At 50.4% G+C, this 12,113-nt stretch overlaps 1 protein-coding gene across 3 annotated transcripts in view; it reads left to right on the forward strand.

The window, feature by feature from the left end:
• The window catches only part of PLK1 (polo like kinase 1), a 12,641-nt gene continuing 528 nt past the window's right edge, over window positions 1-12,113 (forward strand). Inside the window, exons 1-10 of one of the 3 annotated variants that reach the window (XM_063796862.1) lie at window positions 1-79; window positions 587-1,614; window positions 2,360-2,528; window positions 3,202-3,346; window positions 4,344-4,437; window positions 6,154-6,373; window positions 9,741-9,896; window positions 10,940-11,017; window positions 11,513-11,667; window positions 11,769-11,951. In XM_063796862.1, coding sequence (XP_063652932.1) covers window positions 778-1,614; window positions 2,360-2,528; window positions 3,202-3,346; window positions 4,344-4,437; window positions 6,154-6,373; window positions 9,741-9,896; window positions 10,940-11,017; window positions 11,513-11,667; window positions 11,769-11,951 — 2,037 coding nt within the window. In that variant the 5' untranslated portion in view covers window positions 1-79; window positions 587-777. The remainder of the gene's footprint in view (window positions 80-586; window positions 1,615-2,359; window positions 2,529-3,201; window positions 3,347-4,343; window positions 4,438-6,153; window positions 6,374-9,740; window positions 9,897-10,939; window positions 11,018-11,512; window positions 11,668-11,768; window positions 11,952-12,113) is intronic. The other 2 variants (XM_063796863.1, XM_001163623.7) reach the window with 2 other exon arrangements.

The following is a 12,113-nucleotide window of genomic DNA, read 5'->3' on the forward strand; positions in this document are numbered from 1 at the left end:
CAGGGTTGCCACTCAAGTACCTACAGAACAAACGGGTGTAGCTGGAAACTGTGGCAAACTGAAAGCATGTAGGCACGGAGTAAGTAGCTAGAGCTGATTTTTTTCAGTAAAGGCCACAAATCCCAACTTTTATGAGCTCCTCTTTTAAATGCTGTAAATGTTTTACAGTGGCGGGGCGTGGTGGCTCACGCCTGTAATCCCAGCACTTTGGGAGGCCGAGGGGCAGATCACCTGAGGTCAGGAGTTCAAGACCAGCCTGGCCAACATGGTGAAACCTTTTCTCTACTAAAATTACAAAAATTAGCCGGGCATGGTGGTGCATGCTTGTAATTCCAGCTGCTTAGGAGGCCGAGGCGGGAGGATTGCTTGAACCCGGGAAGCAGAGGTTGCAGTGAGCTGAGATCGTGCCACTGCACTCCAGCCTGGGCGACAGAGCAAGATTCCGTCACACAAAAAAAGGGGGGGGGCGTGGGGGGCGGCCAAACCAAACCCCGCAAGACACATTTGGCTATGACCTGCCAGTTTGCTAGGCATTCTTCCAACCTTCCCTCCCTCTGACCAAGAAACTGAGTGTCCACTATTTTAGGCCCTGGGAAATTCAGTAGCGAGCAGACCAGACAGCTTCGTTGCATCATGGGGGCTCTGGTACTGTGCTTCTCCAACTTCAGGATGTGTAGGAATCACCTGAGCAGTCTTGTTGAGAGGCGGACACTGACTCGGGAGGTCTGCGGTAGGGCCTGAACGTTTGCCTTTGCGGTTCTAACAAGCTCTCAGGTGATGGCGATGCTACTGTTCCCTGGCCCCGAGGTGGAGGAAGATTTAAGTAAAAGCTTCCTGGAGGAGGCGCAAGTGAACCGCAGGAGCTTTCCCGGACGCCCGAGAAAGGGAGAAACCCCGAAGGAATTCCTCCTCTCTCGGGGCTGGGTCTCCGCATCCACGCCGGGTTTGGTTTCCCAGGCTATCCCACGTGTTCTGGCGTCCGTGTCAATCAGGTTTTCCCCGGCTGGGTCCGGGTTTAAAGGCTGCTGCTGCGCAGGGCGCTCCCATGGTGCCGCGCGGCGGGCGGGTTTGGATTTTAAATCCCCGCGGCCAATCAGTGGCGCGCAGGCTTTTGTAACGTTCCCAGCGCCGCGTTTGAATTCGGGGAGGAGCGGAGCGGTGCGGAGCTTCTGCTCGGATCCAGGTCTGCAGAGCAGCTTCGGGAGCATGAGTGCGGCAGTGACTGCAGGGAAGCTGGCACGGGCACCGGCCGACCCTGGGAAAGCCGGGGTCCCCGGAGTTGCAGCTCCCGGAGCTCCGGCGGCGGCTCCACCAGCGAAAGAGATCCCAGAGGTCCTAGTGGACCCACGCAGCCGGCGGCGCTATGTGCGGGGCCGCTTTTTGGGCAAGGGCGGCTTTGCCAAGTGCTTCGAGATCTCGGACGCGGACACGAAGGAGGTGTTCGCGGGCAAGATTGTGCCTAAGTCTCTGCTTCTCAAGCCGCACCAGAGGGAGAAGATGTCCATGGAAATATCCATTCACCGCAGCCTCGCCCACCAGCACGTCGTAGGATTCCACGGCTTTTTCGAGGACAACGACTTCGTGTTCGTGGTGTTGGAGCTCTGCCGCCGGAGGGTGAGTGTCGCTGCTGGGGAACTGGAACTGCCTGCGGGGCAGTTGGAGCGCCCAGACCTGGAGCTGCTGGAAAGAGTGCCCAGCAAGGGAGAGCCTGGGACTTGGAGCTGCTAGAGAAGGGTGCTGGGAGCCTCCCGCTTAGGTATGGAAAGTGTCTTTGGTAAGGGCTTCTTGGCTCTGGGAGCTGCTAGAGGAGGGGGTTCCAGTGAAGTGGAGTCTGAGTCATGTTGCTGATAGGGAAGTCAGCTTCTGGACGCGAGGTGCTGGGGGGAGGGGTGCTGGTAATGGACGCTAGGGCCCTGGTGTGCCCAGGGAGGAGTCCCAGGTTAGTGATGCCGCGCCCTGGGAGCTTCTGGGGTGGAGCTGGGTCAGTGTGGGGGGGTAGTTGGAGCCAGACTTCGGACCTTCCGGGGGAGATAAGAGTCAGGAAAGGGATCTGCTGCTGGGGACTCGGAGCTTCCGGAGTGGGGCTGAGAGAGGACCCCCAGGTAAGGGGGGAAGCTAGTAGGAGAAGGGGTGCTGCGAATGGTTGTGGACAGTGTTGAGGCAGGGTCCAGATGCCGTTATGCTGGAGAAGGATTGGGGTGGGGGCATAGGGAAGGAGAGAAACCCACCAAGACCCCTCTTTCATCCCTTGGGAGTCCAGAGTCCAGTCCTGTGCTTCCTTTGCCTGGTAACCCTCTCCCTTCCCCACCGGCCTCAATCCACCTCCCCATCCCTCCTGCCCTCTCCTTCCCACCCACAGTCTCTCCTGGAGCTGCACAAGAGGAGGAAAGCGCTGACTGAGCCTGAGGCCCGATACTACCTACGGCAAATTGTGCTTGGCTGCCAGTACCTGCACCGAAACCGAGTTATTCACCGAGACCTCAAGCTGGGCAACCTTTTCCTGAATGAAGATCTGGAGGTGAAAATAGGTGAGTTGCTGAGACTGCAGGGGTGCTTGACATCACTACAAGAGGCTGGAATTTGGAGGAGACTGGGAGAAAGGAAGGAGACAAAGAACCCATAAGTCAGTATCTTGCCTACAGATGCATTATTTTTTTGTGCCCCAATACAACATTTTTCTTTTTTTTACAAAGAATTTGAATTTGTTTTTATTTTTTAAATTGGAAGGTTTGATTGAACAAAAAGTTTGATTCAGAGCTCCTTTTAAACAGGTGAAAGCTCCAGTAATATGAGGACAGCATTTTCTTAGGGCAGCCCTTTGCTGGGCTGGAAAACAGCTGTCCCCTTCAGACTTGTTTGTCACAGTCTCTACTTCTCCCTATTACTTCTTCACAGACTTGCCAAGTCTTGGAGGTTAACTTGCTTGATCCTTGAAGGCACTGGAGTTTTACTATCCCTGTCAGTTCCTGTTCCAAAGCATAGCCCCTTTCTAAAAGGAGGGGTGAGAAGTGTCACTGGAGGCACCTCCCTGGTGTCAGCATGGGAGGAAGATTCCTGGGCAAGCCTTGCTACATACAAGGAGCAGAGGCTTGTGGGATCAGATGGCCCTGGTTCTGGATGGTCAAACCTTAACTAGCCTTCTGCATTGACAGATGTCAGAGGCTGGCATCTAAGTACCCACTCTTCCTCCCTCTGTCCCAGGGGATTTTGGACTGGCAACCAAAGTCGAATATGACGGGGAGAGGAAGAAGACCCTGTGTGGGACTCCTAATTACATAGCTCCCGAGGTGCTGAGCAAGAAAGGGCACAGTTTCGAGGTGGATGTGTGGTCCATTGGGTGTATCATGTAAGTTGGGAGTTGTCTCTGGACCTACCTGGTCTCAGCAGGGGCAACTTTGGGACATCCTACCTGGCTGACCTTTTCTGTGGACCTTTCGGCCTGCTTTACAGAAAGCCTACTCCAAGGGACAAGTCATCCCCAAACAAAGCCTAATTGTCATATCTTTCCCTGTCACTGGCGTATCCTGTCGGATTTCTGCAGCCTAGGTCATGGGTACAGTGGAGGAGGAGGAGGGAGAGTCTCCACAACCTTACTGTAGTCCTTTGCTAGAGTTGTCCACAGGGCAGCATCACCATCATCTGGGAACTTGTATACACAATCTCAGGACCCAGACTACTTACTGGATCGGAATCTGGATTTTTAACAAGGTCCCTTGGTGATTCCCATGCACAATAAGGTCTTAAACACCGATGAGCATTAGCATGGTGGGGGAAATTAGGCCAGGAGTTACAGACTGAAAGATGAGGTGCCAGTGGTCTGTCTGGATTGAGACCATCAGCAGCGGTTGGTGGCAGGCAGAGGCTTGGGCCTTTTCAGGTGTTATCTTTCTTGTTTTGGGCCTAGGTACTGGAGAGTTAGAAATGAGTTGTAGCAATGGCTTTCATACGTCTTTGCAGTGGGGTTTTTTCAAATGAAGACTTAAGTACAGAACTGCTAAAGGTGTAGCTGCTTCTGTAAGCGCAGGTAGCCCTTTGACCTGTTTTGCATGACAGGCAGCATCTGAGGCCCTTGCACAGAGTCCTAGATGACCACAGGCTATAGCTAAAAAATCACTGGCCCTTAAGAATCCTGGTCTCACCACGTGTATTCTGCTGAGGGCTTATTCTAGCCAATGTCATGGCTCCTGGGACTGCTTAGTGGACTTAGGGATTGTCTTCAGGGGCCCCAGAGTTAGAGTGAGTGTCCAGAGGATGCCTGACCTTTGTTCTGACCCTGAGATGATTTCTCTTATGTCTGGGTTGTGGCTGGGAGACTGGTGCCAAATCCTACCTTGTGCTTACAGGTATACCTTGTTAGTGGGCAAACCACCTTTTGAGACTTCTTGCCTAAAAGAGACCTACCTCCGGATCAAGAAGAATGAATACAGTATTCCCAAGGTGACTAATGATGCTTTAAGTTTACATTTATTTTGTTTTCCCCAGAAGCTGTTTATGGAGCCCAGCAATATCCTAGGACCAGAAATAGGTCTATCCCACCTCTAAGGTAGCCACAGAGCTTGAGAGGGCCTGTGTCTGAAATTGCATACAGTACTTGACATGTTATGTGCACATAAGCATTTTTTCTAGGGGGAGAGAGTTGGCAGATTCTCAAGAGACTGGGTAACCCAAAAGTTGTGTAAAAAGCAAAAAACAAAGGAGGTAGGAAGGAGTAGGAGGCAAAAGTGCTTAAGCTTTAGAAATGGATTATCTTAATTCAAATGGATTCTGCCACTTAGCGAGATCACATTGGGCAAATGGCCTGCATCTTTTTTTTTTTTTTTTTTTTTTTTATTTGAGGTGGAGTTTTGCTCTTGTTGCCCAGTGCAGTGGCATGATCTTGACTCACTGCAACCTCCACCTCCCAGGTTCAAGCGATTCTCCTGCCTCAGCCTCCCAAGTAGCTGGGATTACAGGCACCCACCACCTCGCCTGGCTTTTTTTTTTTGTATTTTTTTTTGTATTTTTAGTAGAGATGGGGTTTCACCATGTTGGCCAGGCTGGTCTCGAACTCCTGACCTCAGGTGATCCACCCGCCTTGGCCTCCCAAAGTGCTGGGATTACAGGCGTGAGCCACCATGCCCAGCCTGGCCTGCATCTTCTGAACCATAGTTTCCATCTATAAAGTGGAGTTCCTGCCTTGGAGCACCTCACAGAGTGCCTTGCATGTGGTGAGTGCTCTCAGAATTATGAATCACTGTGAATCCCAGGGCTTCCTAATGGCATAGTGGTGTGCATTTTCTTTTTTTTTGTTTGTTTTGAGATGGAGTCTCGCTCTGTCGCCCAGGCTGGAATGCAGTGGTGCAATCTCGGCTCGCTGCAAGCTCCGCCTCCCAGGTTCACGGCATTCTCCCGCCTCAGCCTCCTGAGTAGCTGGAACTACAGGCACCCGCCACCATGCCCGGCTACTTTTTTCTATATTTGTGGTAGAGACAGGGTTTGACCGTGTTAACCAGGATGGTCTCGATCTCCTGACCTTGTGATCCACCTGCTTCGGACTCCCTAAGTGCTGAGATTACAGGCGTGAGCCACCGCGCCCGGCTGTGGTGTGCATTTTCACAACCACCAACAGAAATACATTTAAAGGAATAGCTGCTTCCTGCAGAAGCCTAGCACACAGCCAGTTTGAAGTGTAGTGTCCTTGTGTGAAGCCAGGAGGCCTGTCACCATAAGGACAGACATAGTAAATCCATCACAAAGTGTCAGTTCATTGTCAGAGACAGCATGGAATCAAGCCAGCTAGACAAGGCCTTCACCCTCTCTGTGCCTCACTTTCCTCTTCTGTGAAAAAGGGATGATAATAGATCCCCACCCCTTAGATGAGTTGGTGAGGGCTAAGTGAGCTAAACACAGGCGTGCTTAGAATGCTTTCCTGGCACATAGTGAGTGCTAGGAAAGTGAGTTGGTGTTTGGCCACAGGCCACCCTTCTGTCAATGGTGCTCAGTAAAGCTGACAGTGGAGAACTTGGCATTGAACCAAGTTGTGAACCACTGACCTGTGGTGTATTTGAGACTGGGGGCTGCATGTGGGCTGGGGACCTGCAGCTCCTTTGAGGCCGTACTGTACTCCGGGTCCCCTTCACATTCTGCTTATGGCTGTCCCTCTCTCTGTCCCAGCACATCAACCCCGTGGCCGCCTCCCTCATCCAGAAGATGCTTCAGACAGATCCCACTGCCCGCCCAACCATTAACGAGCTGCTTAACGACGAGTTCTTTACTTCTGGCTATATCCCTGCCCGTCTCCCCATCACCTGCCTGACCATTCCACCGAGGTTTTCGATTGCTCCCAGCAGCCTGGACCCCAGCACCCGGAAGCCCCTCACAGTCCTCAATAAAGGTACAACAAGGGTCTGGGTAAGAGAGCAGACCCCCCAGAGAAAGCCCAGGTTGTAGGGGTTTGTGCAGCTTAGTCCCTGGCCGAGAGCTCAGGTGTGGAGTAGGACAGGCCTCTGTCCTTCAATCCGTGGTTCCAATGCCCATCTGCTCCTCGGCCCTGCCAGGAAAGACTGACCTTACCATGGCTGGATAAACGTACCATGCCCAAGAAGAAGAAAATGGATTGAATGCCAAGCCTGAAAAATTATTTCAAATCACTTGAATTAATTTAATTTTTTGGAGACAGGGTCTCTCCTCTATTTTCCAGGTTGGAGTGCAGAGGCACAATCACAGCTCACTGCAGCTTTCAATTCTAGGACTCAGTTGATCCTCCCATCTCAGCCTCCCAAGTAGCTGGGACTGTCAGGCATGCACCACCATGCCTGGCTGATTTTTCTAATTTTTGTAGAGACAGTGTTTTGCCATGTTGCCCAGGCTGGTCTTGGAACTCCTGGGCTCAAGCGATCCTTTCACCTCCACCAAAGTGTTGGGATGACAGGCATGAGCTGCTACATCTGGCCTTTAAAAAAATTTCTAACACTTTTTCATGACTCATTGAAAAACATAAAAATTTCCCTTTTTTTTGTGGCGTGATCCCGGCTCACTGCAAGCTCTGCCTCCCGGGTTCACGCCATTCTCCTGCCTCAGCCTCCTGAGTAGCTGGGACTACAGGCGCCCGCCACCATGCCCGGCTGTTTTTTTGTATTTTTTAGTAGAGACGGGGTTTCACTGTGTTAGCCAGGATGGTCTCGATCTCCTGACCTCATGATCTGCCTGCCTCGGCCTCCCAAAGTGCTGAGATTACAGGTGTGAACCACCAGGCCCGGCCTTTTTTTTTTTTTTTTTTTTTGGAGACAGGGTCTGGCTCTGTCTCCTAGGCTGGAGTGGAGTGGTATGATTTCGATTTCACTAAGGATACATAGTTTTAAAAAGTCACTTGAAATACTTTTTTTTCTCTGTGGATATATCACCAATTTGATGTACAACTTCAGTTCATTTTTCAGTTTTCAATTTTTAGGTATTGGTTTTTCTTAAACTTCATTTTGGAATAATTTTAGGCTTATACAGAAAAGTTGCAACAACAACAAAAAACTCCCCAGAGTTCCTACATACCTTGCAGCAATTATTACAGTGGAATTTTTTTTGAGACAGGTCTCAGGACTTGCTGTCACCCAGGCTGGAATGCAGTGGCTCACTCATAGCTTACTGCAGCCCCAACATCCTGGGCTCAAACAGTCCCCCTGCCTCACCCTCCAGAGTAGCTAGGACTACAGGCATGTGCCACCATACCCAGCTAATTAAAAAATTTTTTTCTTTGGGAGGCCGAGGTGGGTGGATTGCCTGAGCTCAGGAGTTCGAGATCAGCCTGGGCAACATGGCGAAACACTGTCTCTACTAAAAATACAAAAGACTAGCCGGGCGTGGTGGTGTGCACCTATAATCTCAGCTACTCGGGACACCGAGGCACAAGAATCACTTGAACCTGGAAGGCGGAGGTTGCAGTGAGCCGAGGTCTCACCACTGCACTCCAGCCTGGGCAATAGAGCAAGACTCTGTCTCAAAAAAAAAAAAAAAAAAATTTTTTTTGTAAAGACAAGATCTTACTATGTCGACCAGGCTTATCTCAAACTCCTGCCCTCAAGTGATCCTCCTCGGCCTCCCAAAGTGTTAGGATTTACAGGTGTGAGCCACTGTGCCCTGCCTAGAGTGATGTTCTAATGGTAATTTTTCTTTTCCTCACTTTTTCTGCATTTAATAATTGGAATTCTTCTGTAAGGAAGAGCTGTTCCTTCTCTCCGATTGATTTATTTATTTGGTTGTGTCTGAAATAGACTCATGGATATTTTTATTCTTTGGGCTATATTTTAAAGGATTACTTATTTCTCTGCTTTTATTTATTTTTTTTAATTTGAGACAGGGTCTTGCTCTGTCTCCCGGGCTGGAGTGCAGTGGCACAGTCGTACCTCACAGTAGCTTTGATCTCCTGGGCTCAAGTGATCCTCCAGCCTCAGCCTCCCAAGTAGTTGAGACTTTAGGCATGTGCCACCGCGTCTGACCAATTTTTAAATTTTTGGTAGAGATGAGGTCTTGCCCACACTGGTCTCAAACTCCTGAGCTCAAGTGATCCTCCTGCCTCAGACTCCTACTTTCTTTCTTTCAGTTTTAATTTTTCATATAGCATTTTAAAAACTTAAGGAAATTTTCAGTTACCCGAAGGTGGAGAGAACTGTATGATGAGTCCCATGTTTCATCTATTTTTACTAGTTATCAACATTTGGACAGACTTGTTTTATTTATTCCAGCCTCCTGCCTTTTTTGTTACTGGTGTTTTAAAAAATTATTATTTACTATTTAGTATTATTTATTTGAGACAGTCTTGCTTTGTTGCCCAGGCTGGAGTGCTGTGGCAAGGTCATGGCTCACTGCAGCCTCCACCTCCTGCGTTCAAGTGACTCTCCCACCTCAGCCTCCCAAGTAGCTAGGACTACAGGTGTGCCACCATGTCTAGCTAGTTTCTGTATTTTTAGTAAAGACAGGGTTTTGCCATGTGGCTCAGGCTGGTCTCAAACTCCTGAGCTCAAACAATCTACCTGCCTCGGTCTCTCATAGTGTTGGGATTACAAGTGTGAGCCACTGGGCCTGGCCTTGCTGGAGTGTTTAAAGCAAATCCCTAATATCTTATTATTTCATACCCAAGTCCCTATCATGACATCGTTTTTTAATTGAAAACTTAAACATTTTATATTATACAAGGAGAATTAGCACATGTTGGTGGGGGAATAAATAAATAAGCAAAAAGACAATAAAAATAATCTGTGTTTCTACTGCCCAGATATAATCAGCGTTAAAATTTCATGTTATCTTTTCAAGCTTTTTTGGTTATAAATAAGCATATAAAGCAAATTTTGGGGTGGAAAAAAATTTCTTGTGTTTCTATTTAAATGCCTACTGAATCCATTCTGTGGATGAACTGAACTACTCAGCCCTTCCATCTGCCTGGATGCTGAAGATGCTTTCCATTCTTTGCTCAAAGCTGGGCAGCTCTGAGCTGCTGGTGCCTTCAAGCTGTTTGCCTGAGTGGCAGGTCATCCTGCAGGGCCACACCACACCGTTGGGTCAGAGGCCACGGCTTCTGAAGATCTGTTGCCTCACAGTGAGCACTATGTGCCTGTCACCTGAGCATGGCAGCTGCTGCTCTAATAACCAGGCATTGAATCAGTTTCCCCAAAGCAGTGGTAGCTAAGAGAATTTTTCTTTCGGAAGAGTTTCAGCTGTGGCAGAGGAGTCCCGTGCCCTTCCCAACGCCCCTGTTTTTGTCACCTTCCTAGGCTTGGAGAACCCCCTGCCTGAGCGTCCCCGGGAAAAAGAAGAACCAGTGGTTCGAGAGACAGGTGAGGTGGTCGACTGCCACCTCACTGACATGCTGCAGCAGCTGCACAGTGTCAATGCCTCCAAGCCCTCGGAGCGTGGGCTGGTCAGGCAAGGTGTGTACTGCGGGGCCCTGGGCGGGGCAGGATTGCTTGGGGCATCTGGAAAAGGCAGGAGGAGCCTTGGCCAACAAAGCACTGGTGACTTGTTCAGGCCCTGTCTCCATAGGACCATTGGTTTCCCCATTTCCTGATATCCAAGGCCCTGCTTCCGTGGCTCCTGCCGCCTTTTCTGATCCATCTTTTTTACTCTAGCACCTCGATGTGCCACCTTCATACACTGTTTCTTTTGCTCAGTAAGTTCCTATTGTTTCTTCAAGACCCTTGAAATAACAGACCCAGATGTACTGCAGCCTCAGGGCTTTCTCCCTGGTCCTGGCATGAAAGCACTTCTTCCAGACACCACATGGCTCACACTGTGGCCTCCTTCAAGTGTCTGCTCCAGTGTCAGCTCTGTGAGCATCTCCCTGGCCCCTCTGCTGGTGCTTCTCATCCTCTTGCCCACTGCATAGTTCTCCATAACACTTCTCACCCAACGTAGTCCAACATGTCCTTCTTTGTTTATTGGATTTAAATTAAGGGGTTTGTTGCATGCACTGAACATAACATTTTGATGTGTTTGCAACTGGCTTCTGTCTTCACAGTTTCTTAATTACTCCAAACTGGAAAATTAGATGTCTCTGACTCTTACCATGATAGAAGTCACTGATATTTTGCCCATACTTAAATTGATTAGTCTTTGCCCCTACAACCACAGTGTAAGCTCCGTGGAGGCTGGGGTTTTGTCTGTTGCTCACTGTACCTGCAACAGTGCCTGGCACGGTAGGCCTTCAGTAAATGGGTCAGTGGAATGAAGGAGTGAGTGGAACTTGGTGCGCTGTGCTGAGACTTTTTCTGCAGAGATGTCTGTGCTGCTGCTTGTCTGAGCCTGTTGGCAGCAGAGGCCCTGCTTTGCTCTTCTCTGGGGCCCTAGGCCTCTCAACTGAGCCCAGGTGGGGTGCCCAGCAGGCTTCCCTGTTCCCTGGTGTGGGCCACATGTGTGGAGCAGAGGGGAAGAGGTTGGTCCTGACCAACTAACTGTCTGTCTGTTTCTGTCTCAGAGGAGGCTGAGGATCCTGCCTGCATCCCCATCTTCTGGGTCAGCAAGTGGGTGGACTATTCGGACAAGTACGGCCTTGGTAGGTTTCTTCCAGAACAGGTGGGTGACTCAGGCACAGCCAGGTGACCTTTTCAGTTGTTATAGACTCTGGCCTTTTTGAGCTCCCAGGTACTGTTCTCAGTGCCCTCCTCTCTCCATCCCAGGCCTCCCAGTTCCAGCTCCCAGTGCTCCCTGACTCCCCAGCTTTTTTTTTTTTTTCCAGAGACAGGGTCCTGCTCTGTCGCCCAGGCTGGAGTGCAGTGGCACAATCATGGCTCACTGCAGCCTCAAACTCCCAGGCTCCTAAGTAGCTGTGACTACAGGCGTGCACCATTATGCTCAGCTAATTTTTAAAATATTTTGTAGAGATGGGGTCTCATTACGTTGCCCAGGCTGGTCTCAAACTCCTGGGCTCAAACAATCCTCCTCCCTCAGCCTCCCAAAGTGCTGGAATCACAGACATGTGCCACCACGCCCGGTCCCACTCCCCACTTCCTATTCCCCCTTTCTGAGACCTCTCTCCACCGATCCCTAGGGTATCAGCTCTGTGATAACAGCGTGGGGGTGCTCTTCAATGACTCAACACGCCTCATCCTCTACAATGATGGTGACAGCCTGCAGTACATAGAGCGTGACGGCACTGAGTCCTACCTCACCGTGAGTTCCCATCCCAACTCCTTGATGAAGAAGGTGAGTGCCGTCCGGCCCATGGGGCGTGGTGTTGCGGAAGTGGGACCTGTGCTGGAGGATCAGACTCTAATTCTGGAACCCCTTACCTACTTTTCATCCAGATCACCCTCCTTAAATATTTCCGCAATTACATGAGCGAGCACTTGCTGAAGGCAGGTGCCAACATCACGCCGCGCGAAGGTGATGAGCTCGCCCGGCTGCCCTACCTACGGACCTGGTTCCGCACCCGCAGCGCCATCATCCTGCACCTCAGCAACGGCAGCGTGCAGATCAACTTCTTCCAGGTGAGCTGGAGGTCACCAGGCGCAGGAGAGAGCTGGGGTAGGCTCCGCGTGCCTGGCAGTGGCCCATGTGAGTTGAATGTGGAGTGAGCGGCTCAGGTACCTATAACCTGTTGTGTCTTCCCTCTACTCCCTAACATACACTGGCCTCTGGGATCGCCAACC

The sequence above is a fragment of the Pan troglodytes genome, chromosome 18 (assembly GCF_028858775.2).
Source record: "Pan troglodytes isolate AG18354 chromosome 18, NHGRI_mPanTro3-v2.0_pri, whole genome shotgun sequence".
Lineage (NCBI taxonomy): Eukaryota > Metazoa > Chordata > Mammalia > Primates > Hominidae > Pan > Pan troglodytes.